This window comes from Miniopterus natalensis, chromosome 14 (assembly GCF_054644295.1).
Source record: "Miniopterus natalensis isolate mMinNat1 chromosome 14, mMinNat1.hap1, whole genome shotgun sequence".
Classification (NCBI taxonomy): domain Eukaryota; kingdom Metazoa; phylum Chordata; class Mammalia; order Chiroptera; family Miniopteridae; genus Miniopterus; species Miniopterus natalensis.
This window is the reverse complement of record NC_142094.1, coordinates 17,345,319-17,359,373: the sequence shown is the minus strand read 5'-3', so window position 1 is coordinate 17,359,373 and position 14,055 is coordinate 17,345,319. Positions and strand designations below refer to the sequence as shown.

The window sequence follows — 14,055 nt, the reverse complement described above, 5'->3', positions numbered from 1 at the left end:
TGTTTCGACCAGACCCAGTCCCTCATCAGTCTGATTTGCACATAATTGAGTACAAAATAAATAAATAAAGAGGGCTCCTGCCTCTGAGCCTGATCTCCTGGCTAATTTACATGAAGCGGCTATTCTGCCACCTGGATTTCGGGTGCACCGGGAGAAGCACATATGGTCCACAATAGGCTGCTTGTAATTTGGCTATCAAGAGAGCTCGGGTCTCCCATCACGGCTCTGCCCCCTGCCTGCTGGCAATGAGGCCCGAGTCCACCTGCTTTGTGCTCGCAACAGTAAAAAGGGATAAGAGGACAGTGTCTGTCCCTGCTTTTGTGCTGAGAGGTGGGAAGTGAAAATTGGCACAATTGGAGGGAGATCTGAGTATCTCGCCCCTTTCCCCTGGAAGAACAGTCTCAATGACTGGCCGGGCTCCAGATGACAGGTGGGTCTGCAATAGAGACGCCAGCGTCTAGGTGAACATGCCCTGAAATGTGTCCTAGTGTCTGAGACGTGTTGCATCAGGGTTCTGAGCAAATAAGCAGAGCCTAAGACAGAGAAGTGGGCCGAACGTTCCCAGGGTGCACTCTCACCATCACAAATGTCAGCTGGCCACTGAGTCACAGCAAACTTACCGGCTCTCTCGGTTGGCGGACTTGTACTCAATGGCTATCATTAGGAGCTTGAGCTTCACAAAACACAGCCTGCAATGAGAGGGAGACACCTCTAGTGAGTGCTTCTGAAGGACCAGAGCCACAAAGCCAACACTGCTACCCCCTTTTCATCTCCTAATCCAGTCCTTACCCAAGGGACCCTCGTTCTACAGCCGCTGTGCCAAAGGGACGGGGCTGGGGGCGATGCCTCCCGGCCTCCCCATTAAAGCTGATTTCTCGCAAGCGATAAGGCACCGAATGTTCAAAGTGCGTCCTGCGCTCAGGTCTAGATGTCTAGACACAGGCCCAAACAGGAATGGGTGGCTGGGGATTTATGCTGGGCCAGGTTCATTAGTTTCTCCGTTGGGTAGTAAAATGTTAACTGCAGGGGGAGGGAGGTTTTTGGAGCAGCTGGACCTGTTATTTGGATTCCATTTTGGTCTTTTGTACAAATAGCTCATATTGTTGTTGCGAGCAGACCCCGGTGTGCTTGGAATGACGGTAATAAGCCTCGGCCTCCGCGTCGCTGCCCAGCTCACTGCTGCGGCGCCTCCGCTCCTGGCTCCAGCCGTCCAGCTCACCCGCCCGCGGCTCTTGCCCGCCGCCCAGGCTGCTTTGGGGCCAGCTCATTCTTGCCTCGGGGCCTTCATCCGCGCAGATCCTGCCCCAGAATGTCTTTTCTCTCTTCCCAACCCACCCGCCCAAGCCCACATCAAATCCAGCCTTGAGCGCAGGTCTCCTGCGGCCACCCCTGTCTCCGATCTTCTTTCTATTCTCAGAGCTCCTCCAGCACCTCGCCTGCAGCCACAGCATGTAGCCCTCAGTCACCCTGGTCCTGGCTGGGCTTTCGTGCATCTGAATGTCGTCTCCTTGACCAGCCGAACTTCTTTAAGAGTTTGGACCGGTTTGGGACCCCCATAGTGCTGCACACGGAACCACTGATACAGACAAGCTTGATAAATGACTTCCACTCACGGGGTCATTCCCAAGACAATAATAAAAGGTTCTGCAAAATACTTTCTGCATAAAGATGTTCAGGGTAGTATATTTATACAGACTAAAAATGTTAAAAGCAACCAAAATGTTCAAGAATCAGGCAATGGTTCAAGTATGGTACAATATGGTATGTATTAGCATTCAATATGACATTTAAAGAATAGATTTTTATTGATTTTTTTATTTGTTTTTAGAGAGAGAAGAAGGAAGAAGTACAGGGAGAAACACTGATATAAGAGTGAAACAGAGATCAGCTGCCTCTGGCACGCCCCCTACCAGGGGCCAAGCCTGCAGCCCAGGCCTGTGTCCTGACCGGGAATCAAACTGGTAACCTTTCAGGGCACAGAATGATGCCCAACCAACTGAGCCACACCGGCCAGGACCAAAAATGACATTTTGAAGAATACTTTAAGGTATAAGATCAACAATTAATATTATATCGATACAAATAAGTAAACAACATGACACAACTAGGTGAACATATATACTTATATATTCAGAAATAAAAACTCACATAAATAAAACAATTATATACAGGGGTGGGCAAAAATAGGGTTTACATTTGTGAGCATGTGAAAGTTTATTCTTGTATTACAACTGTAAAGCTGCTTTTGCCCACCGCCATATATATTATAATTGTGTTTCTACAATGAGTGTTATCACTTATGTTCCAAAGACTTCTGCATAATAAAGCAATGGTTTACTGAGAGACGGAGAAATGAATTGATGGCTATTTAGCTCCAGCTCTATAAGGGGGAGGAGATGCTGGGTCAGAGGTCAGGGCCTTTCTTGGTGCTTTCATTTAATCCCCATAACAACCCTTAGAGGGAAACATCACCCCAGTTATTCAGACTTCTACTGATATCTCTATTTTACAGGTGACGAAGCTAAGGCTCAGAAAGCTCATGTAGCGTGCCAAGGTCCCCGGCTACCACTTGGCAGGATGAACCACATCTTTATCCCCAGGGAAGCCTGTTTTGTGTTGACAGAGATAGGCAATAAGCAAATATACAAGTGAATAAATAACGATCTTCCAGAGGAAGACAAGTACTATGCAGAGAACAAAACCCCTAAGAGAATAAAAGAGTAACTGGAAAAGCAGGTTATCTATGATGGTCCAGGAGGACCACTCTGAAGAAGTGTCACTAGAGCACAGCACTGGAGCATGGTGGGAAGGAGCAGGCAATGAGAGGATCTGGGCAAAGGGCATCCTAGGGAGTAGAAACAGCAAGTGCAAGGGCCCTGAGGCAGGAAGGAGCTTGGGGTACCTGAGCACCAGCAATGATGACTATGATAATGACTAGTTCGGGGAGTCAGGCTGGAGCAAGATCAGAAGACTTCGTTGGCCACAGCAAGCAGCTGCAGCTTACGCCAAGCGGGATGGGAAGCTCCGGGTTGGTTTTAAATAGCAAGATGCTGTAATCAGATGCGCTGGACTTGTGGATGTGTTACTTACAGGTAAAGTGCTGATGAAGGCCTCACGCCCTCTGGTGGGAATCAGACCAATTGCTCATCATGCCTGTGAGGTCATGGTCCTCCACACTGCTTTCAACAGACAGTCGGGTTTCAAAGGACCACTTCCAGGCAGGCGTACTGGGGCTCTCCGGTGATTTGCAGGTTTTCTGATTCCTGCCAGCAGACTCTAATGACCTGGGCTTTATGCTGATGACGCAGTTTGCTGAAACACCAGTCCAGCTACAGCTGGAAAAATGCTCTTCTTAATTTATGTCCCACAGAACACTGCTAACACGCACCTTTTATGGGGCTGTTACTTCTGGAGCTTAAGCTGTTTAAAATATCAGATGGCTTAGGCAATATTTGTGGAACCAAATTACTAAGATTAAGTAACCATTTGCTAATGTAAATAACAGCTAAATGCCAAAACCTCAAAGAGGAGCCTGATCTTAACTTAGCACAATCGTGAAGAGGCCAATTTGCTGATATTCTATGAGTAACGGCCACTCCGATATGGGATTCTGGTAGTTCATGGGATCAAGGATCTTAATTGCTTTAACAACCTGATCCTGCAGGTGAGAAGGGAAAAAATGGTTCATAGTAACAATGAATAATATCTCCAAGATACTACGATGCCACTTACCAACAAGATATAAAAAGAAGGGAGTTTTATAATGCAGGAAAGTCGATAAAATCTGCGTGGCCTTGTGCACATTCCTAACCTAGCAGAAGCTATGGTAGCAGATCTCTGAGGCCTCTTTCGTAACACTCAAATCCCTAAGATAACTTTATACTACTTCATAGAAGCCTCTTTTTGAGAAGCTCTTTAACCCAAAACATGCCTTTGCTCACTGGCCAAAGCAACGAAGCGGTGGGGGACAGAGTGAAGTAAACAAACAGTGTCACAGCCACAGGTTTTGAGACTCAGGCCCTTCGAGGCTGGTCCTGCTCTTCTCATACAGGTGACAAACCGAGGTCCAAAGATGGGAAAGCAACTTGCTCAAGGTCAAATGGCCTTCACATAGAAAAGCCAAAAGTGGAAATGAAGCAATTTGTTCAAGGTTAAACAACTTTTATGTAGAAATGTCAAGAGTGGAAATCAAGTCTCAGTGCAGAGTGCTGCACAGATGTTTCTCATAAAAACGGAGGGAATGAGGTGGCCAGAAGCCCAACATGCACATCTATTCTGTTTGGTCAGAACAGCATTTTTTGTTTTTTGTTTTTTAACTGGCATTAGATACCAACAGGTGATTTCATATAAAAACTAGTTTTTCGGCTTTCCTAGACAAATCAGATATGGCCACACTGAAGCTACATTTTGTATGGCTAACAGCGATTGGAGCTGCAAAGCACTTGCCCCTTTGGATGAGACAGGTGCTCTCCAATGTGCCACAGTCCCCACCACTCCCTTTTGTCTCAGCTCTCACTCCTGGTTGCTAACTGCCCCCTACAGGCATCTAAGTTTTTAATCCCCACTCTAAGAGCATCATCTGGATGCTTGCAAAATACCAATCTTAAGTAATTTACTATTTACAATGAAAGCAGAACCATGCCTCCCCTTGTTAAAATCAGTTTTCCCTTAGATCCTGCCACAGAGGGTTGGCCAATGCCTGGATACTAGGCTTAAGGCTGCAGCAGAGGTGCAGCCTCTGTTTGGGGTCCACTGGGGAACACCAGATCCAAGCGAGTAAACAGGGGGATGGGTGTGGCTTGGTGTGGTAATCCTTTATTCATGCATCTCTCTGCTCCCTGAGCTTCATCTCCCTGGCATTTTGCAAAGTGCAAAGCACAAGCTTTCGATAAATGCTGATTAAATAAATGTATGAAAGAATGAGCAGCAGAACCTCACGAGTTGCTGGAATGATACAGAAGAGATAAAGTGACAAACTGGCAAAGTCTCATTTAGGCAGAAGGGGCTTGGAAGTGAGTATGGAATCCCGGAACAAGATGCTTCTTAACTTGTCCTGTTCTTTAAAAGAACACAGACTGAGGTGGGGGGGTAGAGGAAATAATAGCAGCCATGTGCTCTGAGAATCTAATTTTTGCCTTCAACCCACGATGCCCCGACGTAAGCACAAATCTAAGATACAAATAGCAATGCCCCCTGGTACCCTCTACAAATCCTGTTACAAGGAGTTCGCCCCCAAGAATGTGCCTTCAGACCACCCAAGCTCGATGCCCTGAGGTTAAACGTTTTACTTGCATCATTCGACACCATTCTTTTGGTAAAGCAAACTGGGTTGCGCTCCTCCGGCCCTCACAGCCACTCCATGGCTTTACTCAGGCTGCCGTGTTTAATGTGCCCAGGACAGAGTGGGTGAGAAGAGGGGCCGAGGGCGAGGCAGGGGTAAGAAAGAAGCAAGAGAGCTTTCACCGTGTGGTAAACAGGATGGAATCAGCCATAAGTTAGCAAGCATTTAATTCTTGGCTTCGAAAATAAAATGTCCCAATGTGTCCAATGCAGGAAGCTGTCACTGGCTGCAAAAATAATTAGAAGGGAATAGAAATGACTTTTCTTTTTAAGGAAAAAAAAATGCCACTAACACAAAAAGGTCTTAAACCAGCAATCTGCAATAAAACTGTTGTAATAACAAGTTAGATTGCTTTCTTGATAACTATTAAGTAGAGGTCTACCCAATTTGACAACGACATTATACAAAGCCCTATTTTTTTTGTTTTTTAACTGCCAGCATCATCTGTTAACTATAGTAGTTTCAACCCAGATGTTCCTGAGCAAAGGCTCTTAAGAATTAGAGTCCAACTGTTTCTACCTACCCAGAGGGAAATAAATTGTTCTTGCCATTAAATCAGCCCTGGACTAGAAAGATCGCTGGCTAGTGTGAATTAAGCACAGAAACCTGTCCTAGAGTTTGCACCTTCTAATGTGCTCAGGAAGAATGCGTGGCCTGGAGCCAGGCCTGAGGTGGGTGAGACCCGAGAGGCAGCTCTCAGAGCTCCCTCCAAACCCAGCTCCGCAGGGAGCACCCACCCATCTTCAGTTACCCAGAGGGACCCTGAGAATGTCAGGCTGAGACCTCTAATCAGAGAAGAGGCAGATGTAAACAGTGGGCTTTGGGAAACCAGACCTTCAGGATCAGGAGCGAGGAGCCAGAATGAAAAAGATTCACATTTGGGAGCCTTGATTTAAAATGATAGGCTCTCAAAATGGAAACATCTAGTTTTAAAAAAAAGAAACTGAAGGATTTAAGGAAATGGAAGTGATTTGTAATTTAAAACACTCATGGAGCTGTTATGCAGACTCTAGATCCCAATAGCTTTAACAGAGGTGGAGCTAGGAGCCTTCAGGACAGCTGGCCTTCCGATAAACCCACACTCACAATGATCTCCCCTAGCATACCTATGACACTTAAACTTAAAAATAATTATTCTTTGATACTGACAATTAGCCTTTGCCTAAAACGTGAATGAATGTATTTTAGAAAGCTTTGCTATTATTATTAATCAGAAACATGAAATGTAAACTGTGTTTACTGTGAGTGCCCAGAATCAAGGCAAGCCATGGCACCCCATCCCATTTCCAACTGGACTACCCCCCACCCCCCCAACCCTTCCTGTAGAGAATTCTAGACCTGCCACTGCCTCTATAGCTTTCAGCTAGGGGTTTGGATAGATGTTACGATTACTGATTTATTCACTAGCATGTACAAGGATCACTGGTCACCTTCCGGGTCCCTGTAGTAGAAAACCCATCAATAACGCATTCCTATCCATATTCATGTATGTTTAGTCCTAATTACAATACTCTCAAGTAATTAGATGAATAGGGCCAGTTCTTTTAGGAAAAATAATGTTTAGAGCTGAGACTTTAGTCTTTCCATAAATTTCAGTAAAATGCTCATGTCTGCAGTCTGGCTAAATACACCTATCCTGTAACAATGGGGTCAGCCGCTTCTTCCTACTCCGTGTTCAAATGTGGGTGCCTTTCTCTAAAGACTGCTGATGTCACAGAGCTCACGTTAAACTAGCTGTGGCTTTCACGGGGCAGGAGACCCAGCTGTCCCCAGGCAGCCTTAAATTTTAAGTTTCCCCAAGTGACTTCACTGGAAAGATCTGCCCATACAAAACAACACAGGACACGAGCATGATTTTCTGAATGTTTAAGACCCCGAATGCAGGTGGAAGGGGTCGAAGACTCTGCCCCAGCCCCCAAACTGCCTTAAACCAGCTCAGAAGCTCCTACCCTTTAGCACCGTGCAGATCTGATCAGAGCTCCCCAAGTGACCCAGGCATTAAACTCTCCACATCAAGTCTGAATTTAGCTGCTCCAGCAGCTGCAGGGGGACATGGACTATATTTTAAATACCTCTTTTGTCCTAATCCCCTCTGAGCTGTAAAACCTGATACAATTAAGCTTTTATATTTTGTAAGTGATGAATGACGGACTAATATGCTCACAGTGAGGTTCAGAACTGCAGCGCAGTGTTCCTGAGGCCGAGCCTCTGAATCCGTGGTGTCCCCTGGGCCCTTCTTTCCCCGGCTCCCTCCTCTCCCCTGGGCCCCCACTTTCCTACCTGGAGGCAAGGGTGTATCCTCATGTCTGCTAGTTCTCATGATAAAAACACTATCACTATTTGCCCCTGAAAATATCATGTCAAAAGATATCTGCTTTGGCCCTGGCCAGTATGGCTCGGTTGGTTGAGCGTCCCATACACCGAAAGGTCTCGGGTTCAATCCCCAGTCAGGGCACGTGCCCAGGTTGTGGGTTCGATTGCCGGTAGGGGTGCATATGGGAGGGAACAGAACAATGTTTCTCTCTCACACTGGTGTTTCTCCCACCCTCTCTCTCCCTTGCTCTCTTTAAAATCAATAAAAACATTTTTTTAAAAAAAGATATGTGCTTGTCTCCTCCTCGCACCTAAAGGTGAAACCAATTTGCTCTTGTTGGAAAACCTCAGAGCCTGGGGTGTTGAGGGAGTTCTGCGTGGTACTGTGTGGCTCCCACCTCCTGAGGCCCTGCCACTCAGCATCCCCTCTTCCCTCTTTCTTTCCTCACTGAATCCAACCTTCTTACAAGGCACAGATAGGTGTCATCTCTTCCAGGAGGCCTCTCCTGGTCACACCCCAGCCTCCAGGGAGCTCTGTTTCCCTGCAACTCTCAGCATCCATCTTCTGTTGTTTACAGCCATCTAACAAAACTTATCGATAGGTGCTCAGCTCTACCTGAGGATGGGGATTACTTTCCTTAGTGAAACTGCAAACTCCTTTACTTGGCATTTACCAGTATTGTTATTAATCTTTTGCTGTGCATATATTTGATCAAATCTAATTGCAGGTTCCTCTAGAGATGGCACCGTGCTTGGCACACTGGTGCTAATATCTCACATTCATTAAATATCTACTCAGTTGACTGACTGGTGACTGATGGTAGAATTTTTTGAAGGCTGAGAGTAAATATAACCTGAAAATGTCACAGTGGATTTCTTTCTTCCTCTGTCCTTACATCTTATTTGATGGGGCAGTGGGAGGACCAGGAGAGGTGGGAGAGGGGAAAGGACATCAGCTGGATCTGAGAGGTAAGTAATGTCATTCCCATTTCAGAGACTAGGAAACTGCGGGTAGGTACTGAGTCTGAGGTCAGGCAGCTGGTAACTATCAAAGGAAGGAGGTCTGCAGAAATGAAATAGTTTGTCCCAAATCACATATCCAGCATATGGCTGACCTGGAAGTTTGACCGTTGTGGCCTTTGCTACTCCACGGCTCACACTCCATGACATCCCATGGCATCCCATTATGTGAACTGCTCAAGAGCAGGACACTTCCGTGGGAAACATGGCCTTGTACCCCAGTCCCTTGCTTTCTGGCTGGGCACTGGCCACCTGTACCTCCCAGAGTGCCCTGCTGAGGAAGGTGGGGGAGGGAGGGAAAGGAACAGGTGGTTTCCTGGTGCTCAGATAACAACGGACGGCGCCCCCTCCTTCAGACCCCAAAGCTCCTCTGCCTTGATCTTGTTGCCACATGGGCCCAGGAGCAAGCCAGCTGTGCAAAACCAGGGGTAAATGCTCAGGAGCTGCTGGCCCTTAAAAGGAACACCCGAAGGGCAAACTGGGGAAGGTCTAGAACAGGACCTCCAGGAGGCGGCTCTGAGTGTTGCATCCTGAATTTCCTTGTTTCCTCTGGGCTTCTCTGCATTTAGTGGGTATCCCTTCTCCCCAGCCTGAAACTGCTTTTATGATCCCTGGTGGGTTTTATGATCCGTGGGTTCACACCCCACGTGGTTTTTCTGTACTGCTCTGGATTAGGCACGGGGAGTGGGGAGAGCGGTCAGTGGTTTGCCTGGCGTGCTGGAGTGCAGTCTCCTTCCTATGTCCCTGGAGACTGCAGAAAACCCTACCTGGAGGAGGAGTGATGGCCAGGAAGCTCACACAGAGGCCCAGACCTTAGCTTGCAAGATGTGCACACCCAGACCTCTATGATTCGGCTAAAATCGGAGAGAAACATTCCAGTGTCTGAGCCCCGAGTGGGGAAAAGCACAGGTTATTCCAGGCTGTGGTGTGGAGCAGCGGGGTCCGTGAGAGTCCCCGGTCATCAAAGTTTGAATCAGAATCACCTGATTTGTTTGTAAAAAATGCAAATTTCAGGGGCCTTACCCTAGATATTAAAATTTGAAGATGTAGCCCAGAAACCTCTCCATTTAATAAGCTCCCCAGGAGATTCCTAATTAGCCAGCCTTCATCTAGCAGCTACTCCAGGCTGCTCCCAACTGCACGAGGCCTGGCGTTGGAACACTGGCTCTGCAGCTTGTCTGCGAGGTGGCTTGGGAAGGGGCACCAACGTCTTCAGGGTCCTCATTTATAAACCAGGGACAGTGAGACTAAATAAAAGAATTGTTAGGAGGATTCGATAAGAAAATGTAAATGAAATATTTAAAAATGATACTGTATTTTATCTAAATTAGTTACTGTTTTTGGAACAAAGCTGAGGCCCAGAAGTCAAAGTCTGTAGCTGGTATGCACCCCCTAAGACAAGAGAGAGCGTCTCTCCACTTGAAAAATTTAAAAAGCTTGCCTTGGGGGGCCTTCTGACTCTCCTGCCTCTCTTCCTCCCCCATTCTGTTCTCTTGGGAAAAGGCCTCAAGTTTCACCCTTGTCTTTTCCCAGAATAACTCTCCCAGCTTCTAAGATAACACCAAGCTCCCCTGTGCTGTGATCCCACCCTGCAGTGGGGCATTCCGCCAGCTTGGGGGAAGAGTAGATTTATTTCTTTTATGCTTTAAGATGTTATGTGCTGCGTTATTGTTTTAATGTGGTGCATAATTACAGAAACGGCTCTGAAAATCTGTATATTTTATCTGTGCTTTATTACACCCAGAATATTCCCCAATTCTTTTTCGTCTACATGGAACAGCTTAAAATATACTTTGGCATCCTTTATGTCATCTTGAAATTGAATAGCCAATTCTCACTGTAATGAAAATACGTATGCGCCTGCCCGGTGATATACAGCACCACACTCTAATTACGGCTGCGCTTTAATTAACCTGAATTGAAGAGTGTTATCATTAAACTGCTGGTAACTTTGAATTATGGCTTTTCTTTAATTTAAAGTAGAAAACACAGATAATTAAGCCTCCAGATAATCAAATGCTTGAGGAGAGCTTCAATGTTTTGGGATGTTCCTAAATCTCATTAAATGTCCTTCCTTTATTGATTATTTCTACCTCTGCTGTATCGTTGTGTTAAACGAATAATAGCACTAAGTTGAGCACATTCTGGTTCGCACCCGAAGGTTTTTTGTTTTATTGTGTTCCAGACACCGTACTGAACAAATACTAAATTCTCTGACAACAAGGTGTGTCTGAGGGCTCTGCTCCTCCTTTGGGACGTGTGCTAAACTTGAACATCCATCAGGGGAAAGGTGTTCAGCAGGCACCCGTGTCCCACGCCTGAGCTGGCCCCAAGGGCAGTGAAGTTTCACACTGCCCCAGGCGTCAGGCTTAGCAAGCCACATGTCCACAGGGCCTGGAGGTGCATACCTGGCCTCCTTTAGGTGACCAGAGAGGGGAGGGCCTGCACTAAACCCTTCCTTACAGCAACCCGGAGCCAGGAGCATTCGGTAGAAATGCAAGTCCTGCGTTGGCTCAGCGCATTTTCAGGAGAGTTCAAAAATCTACTTTTTATGTTAAATACTTCTATTTTGAAACAATAGCAGCTAAGTTTTAAGAAATGAAATACTGTGGAGGCCAGGAGGGAAGCAGTGGGAAAGCAGGCTTTCAAGGGAGCACTCGTGCTAGAGACAAACACCCGTCAAGCCAGGGAACACTGACAACCGAGGAGGGGAGCTTCGAAGGCTCCCTGCGAATGCCCCCCACGCCACAGGAGCCCTCCAGGATCTGCCGTGTGCCACACTACCCCTTCCTTAGGTACAGGAGGCCACAATTGCCTTTTTATAGAACCCGCTTCTATTGTAAGTCCCGAATTCCCCTGAGCTCCTATCCTAGGTGAGCCAGGCTCCGAGGTGGAGAAACTCCCCAGGGGCAGCCTCTGCTCCAGGCCGCAGTGCCTCTGAGCAGTTAAGGTCTTTCCGTGGCAGAAAGAGAAACAGCTTTCAGAGACAGGAGCGCATGGGAGTTACAACAGGGCATCCATTTTCAGAAAATAGCTTCTTCCGAATCAATTACCTATTCACTTTTCCAGTCCATTTAGCATTTAAACTTTCGCTTCAAGGCAGGGTGAGAAATTTCAGTAAACAGCCAAACCATTTTGGATTGCTCAGGGTCCGGGCCCAGGGACAGGCCGAGTGCACCTGCTGTGCTTGTTCACTGACAGGCGTCTCCAGGTAAACCCCAAGCTCTGTCCCCTCGCCGCAGTGCACAGAGCAGAACTGTGAGACAGGGGAACCCAAGAGCCCCAGGCCCGTCCTCCTCAGAGCTCCCTTTCCAGATGCTGGTTTGGCTTCCAGGCAGGCAGGCAGCACATGGGGCCAGCTTTTCTTCCTCAGCTCAGTGGCTCCCCAGATTCCCGTTTCTTCCCAGCTGGTATCAGTGAGAACGAGTCTATCGAACCCTTTGCCAAGGCGTCAGTGGACCCACCTGAGCATTTCCACGGTCCCAGGGAGTTTGTGTTTTCACAGGGAACAGAGCCCCCTGTCTGACTCAGACCCAGCATCTGAGATTCTAAGTGGGGAAGTTGAGGCATTGTCTTGGTGGGAGTGCCTTGGAGTCCGGGCCACCTGAAGCTCCTGAGGTCATACCCTTTAGGTGATCATCTATTCCACCTCAAGGGGCGATGGCCAGCTGGGGCTGCCTTGCTCAGATCCATCCTGCTGAGCCAGCGTCGGGGGAAGCTGAGCCTTCTTATTATAACCCGGCACTGGTCCATGCCGGGGACTTTTTCAAGGTCTCCCGGTACATGTGGCTCTGCATTTCCTTAGCAAAATCAAGAACGCACTTTGAGCAGCGGCTTCTCAGATATGACTTAATTGAAAGATGGATTAAAATCCCTTTCATCAAGGGGCTAGGAAGATTTGCTAGTAAAATCAGAGAAACACGGGTTCACGCCTCCCCTTCATAGATGTGTCTACCTCACAGGAGCATAATTCAAGACATACAGGAAAAATTCAGTTTCTAATTTAGTACAAATGATGGCTCCCACCTTCCCATTCATCACACACAGGACAGTCCCTGATTGTTCAGTGTCCCCACTGCTGGACAGAGGCGGGAGTCTTTCCTGCAAGGGGCCCACTCAATATCCCTGGGAGCCAAGGAGCATGTGGTCGGTGGTCACTTACTCACAAACAGTAGGGAAGGACAGACCCACGAAGGCACTGGAGAGATATTCTGTGTACATTTCATTCGAGACTCCTTCCAGGTAGTATTTCTGCCACGTGTCTTCCTCAATCTGAAGAAAAAGAGCAAGAGGAGGGCTTAAGACAACGGCCATGGGCTATAAAATGAAAACTTGAGTTCTGTCATCTTGCAAACAAATGAATGCACCGGTTACGTGACGGTGACCTTCCTCGGCAGCCAGGCACGCAAACCCATTGCCCACAAGCTTTCCATGGCCCCAAATTCACAGACTAGAAGTGTGTCCCCTCTAAAGCACCACTTCTTTTTAAACCTGTGTGATTCCCAAGGGTGCAGAGCTACGGGCACTCCCTGCGGTATTGGGGAGCAGGTAAGCTGGTGCAAATTTGTTGGAGAGCAATTTTACAATTGTTATCAAAATGTATAAAAGTCCATATTCTTTTATACAATTCCATTTTAGGTATTCATGGGAAAGAAACAAGTAGGCAAGTATATAAAGACATATGTATAAGAACCTCCTTTCTATTTGTGAAAAATTGGAAATAACCACAAATGGTACGTTTGTTTAGGCAATGAAATACAAAGAAGTTGTTAAAAGTTATGATGAAAATGTAGATTTTAATATAGAAATTAGGTAAAAAAGCACATTACTAAATAGTGTGTGTAATCTCGCCCTGTTTCGTTTTTAAAAAATGCCCTGTAATTATTTGAATGCTTGTAAAGCCATAGGAAAATCTAGAAAGCTTTATACCAAAACACTTTATACCAAAATGTCTGAGATGTAGAATGACGCTTTTTCCCTACAGATTCTCTATTGTCTGAAGGCTTTTACAATGAGCATATCTATTACAATGAAACAATACACCTATTTCTACTTCGGGGAAAAAAAAAAGATTTTTCCACCCCCATCTTGAATACAAAAAGTAAAATGTCATTTCAGAGAGGTCTTACCCCAATTTTGATTAAAATGTGGGGTCTTTCTCTAATTAATCAAGTTCAACCGGTTTTCCCAGCAACCCTCTTCATGCTAGGAATTTCTGAAAAGACTTTCACCCTGGAATCAATCTTTAAAAATTATAAGGTGAATTACAACAAGTGAATGCTTAGCCCCTCTGGAAATAGGTGAGCTCACCGCTCCCCACGCAGGCAGGCTGTGAGGCCTTGGGTATCCGTAAGCTTCTGCCTGCCAAGTTCACTGCCACT

General features: G+C 46.6%; 1 protein-coding gene across 5 annotated transcripts in view; it reads right to left on the bottom strand.

Moving 5' to 3' along the window:
• Nucleotides 1-14,055, bottom strand: part of KCNMA1 (potassium calcium-activated channel subfamily M alpha 1) — a 661,836-nt gene that overhangs the window by 137,240 nt on the left and 510,541 nt on the right. For all 5 annotated transcript variants that reach the window (XM_087824300.1, XM_087824299.1, XM_087824298.1 and 2 more), the window contains exons 15-16: nt 12,837-12,946; nt 621-689 (exon numbers count right to left, since the gene is read on the bottom strand). In XM_087824300.1, coding sequence (XP_087680426.1) covers nt 621-689; nt 12,837-12,946 — 179 coding nt within the window. The remainder of the gene's footprint in view (nt 1-620; nt 690-12,836; nt 12,947-14,055) is intronic.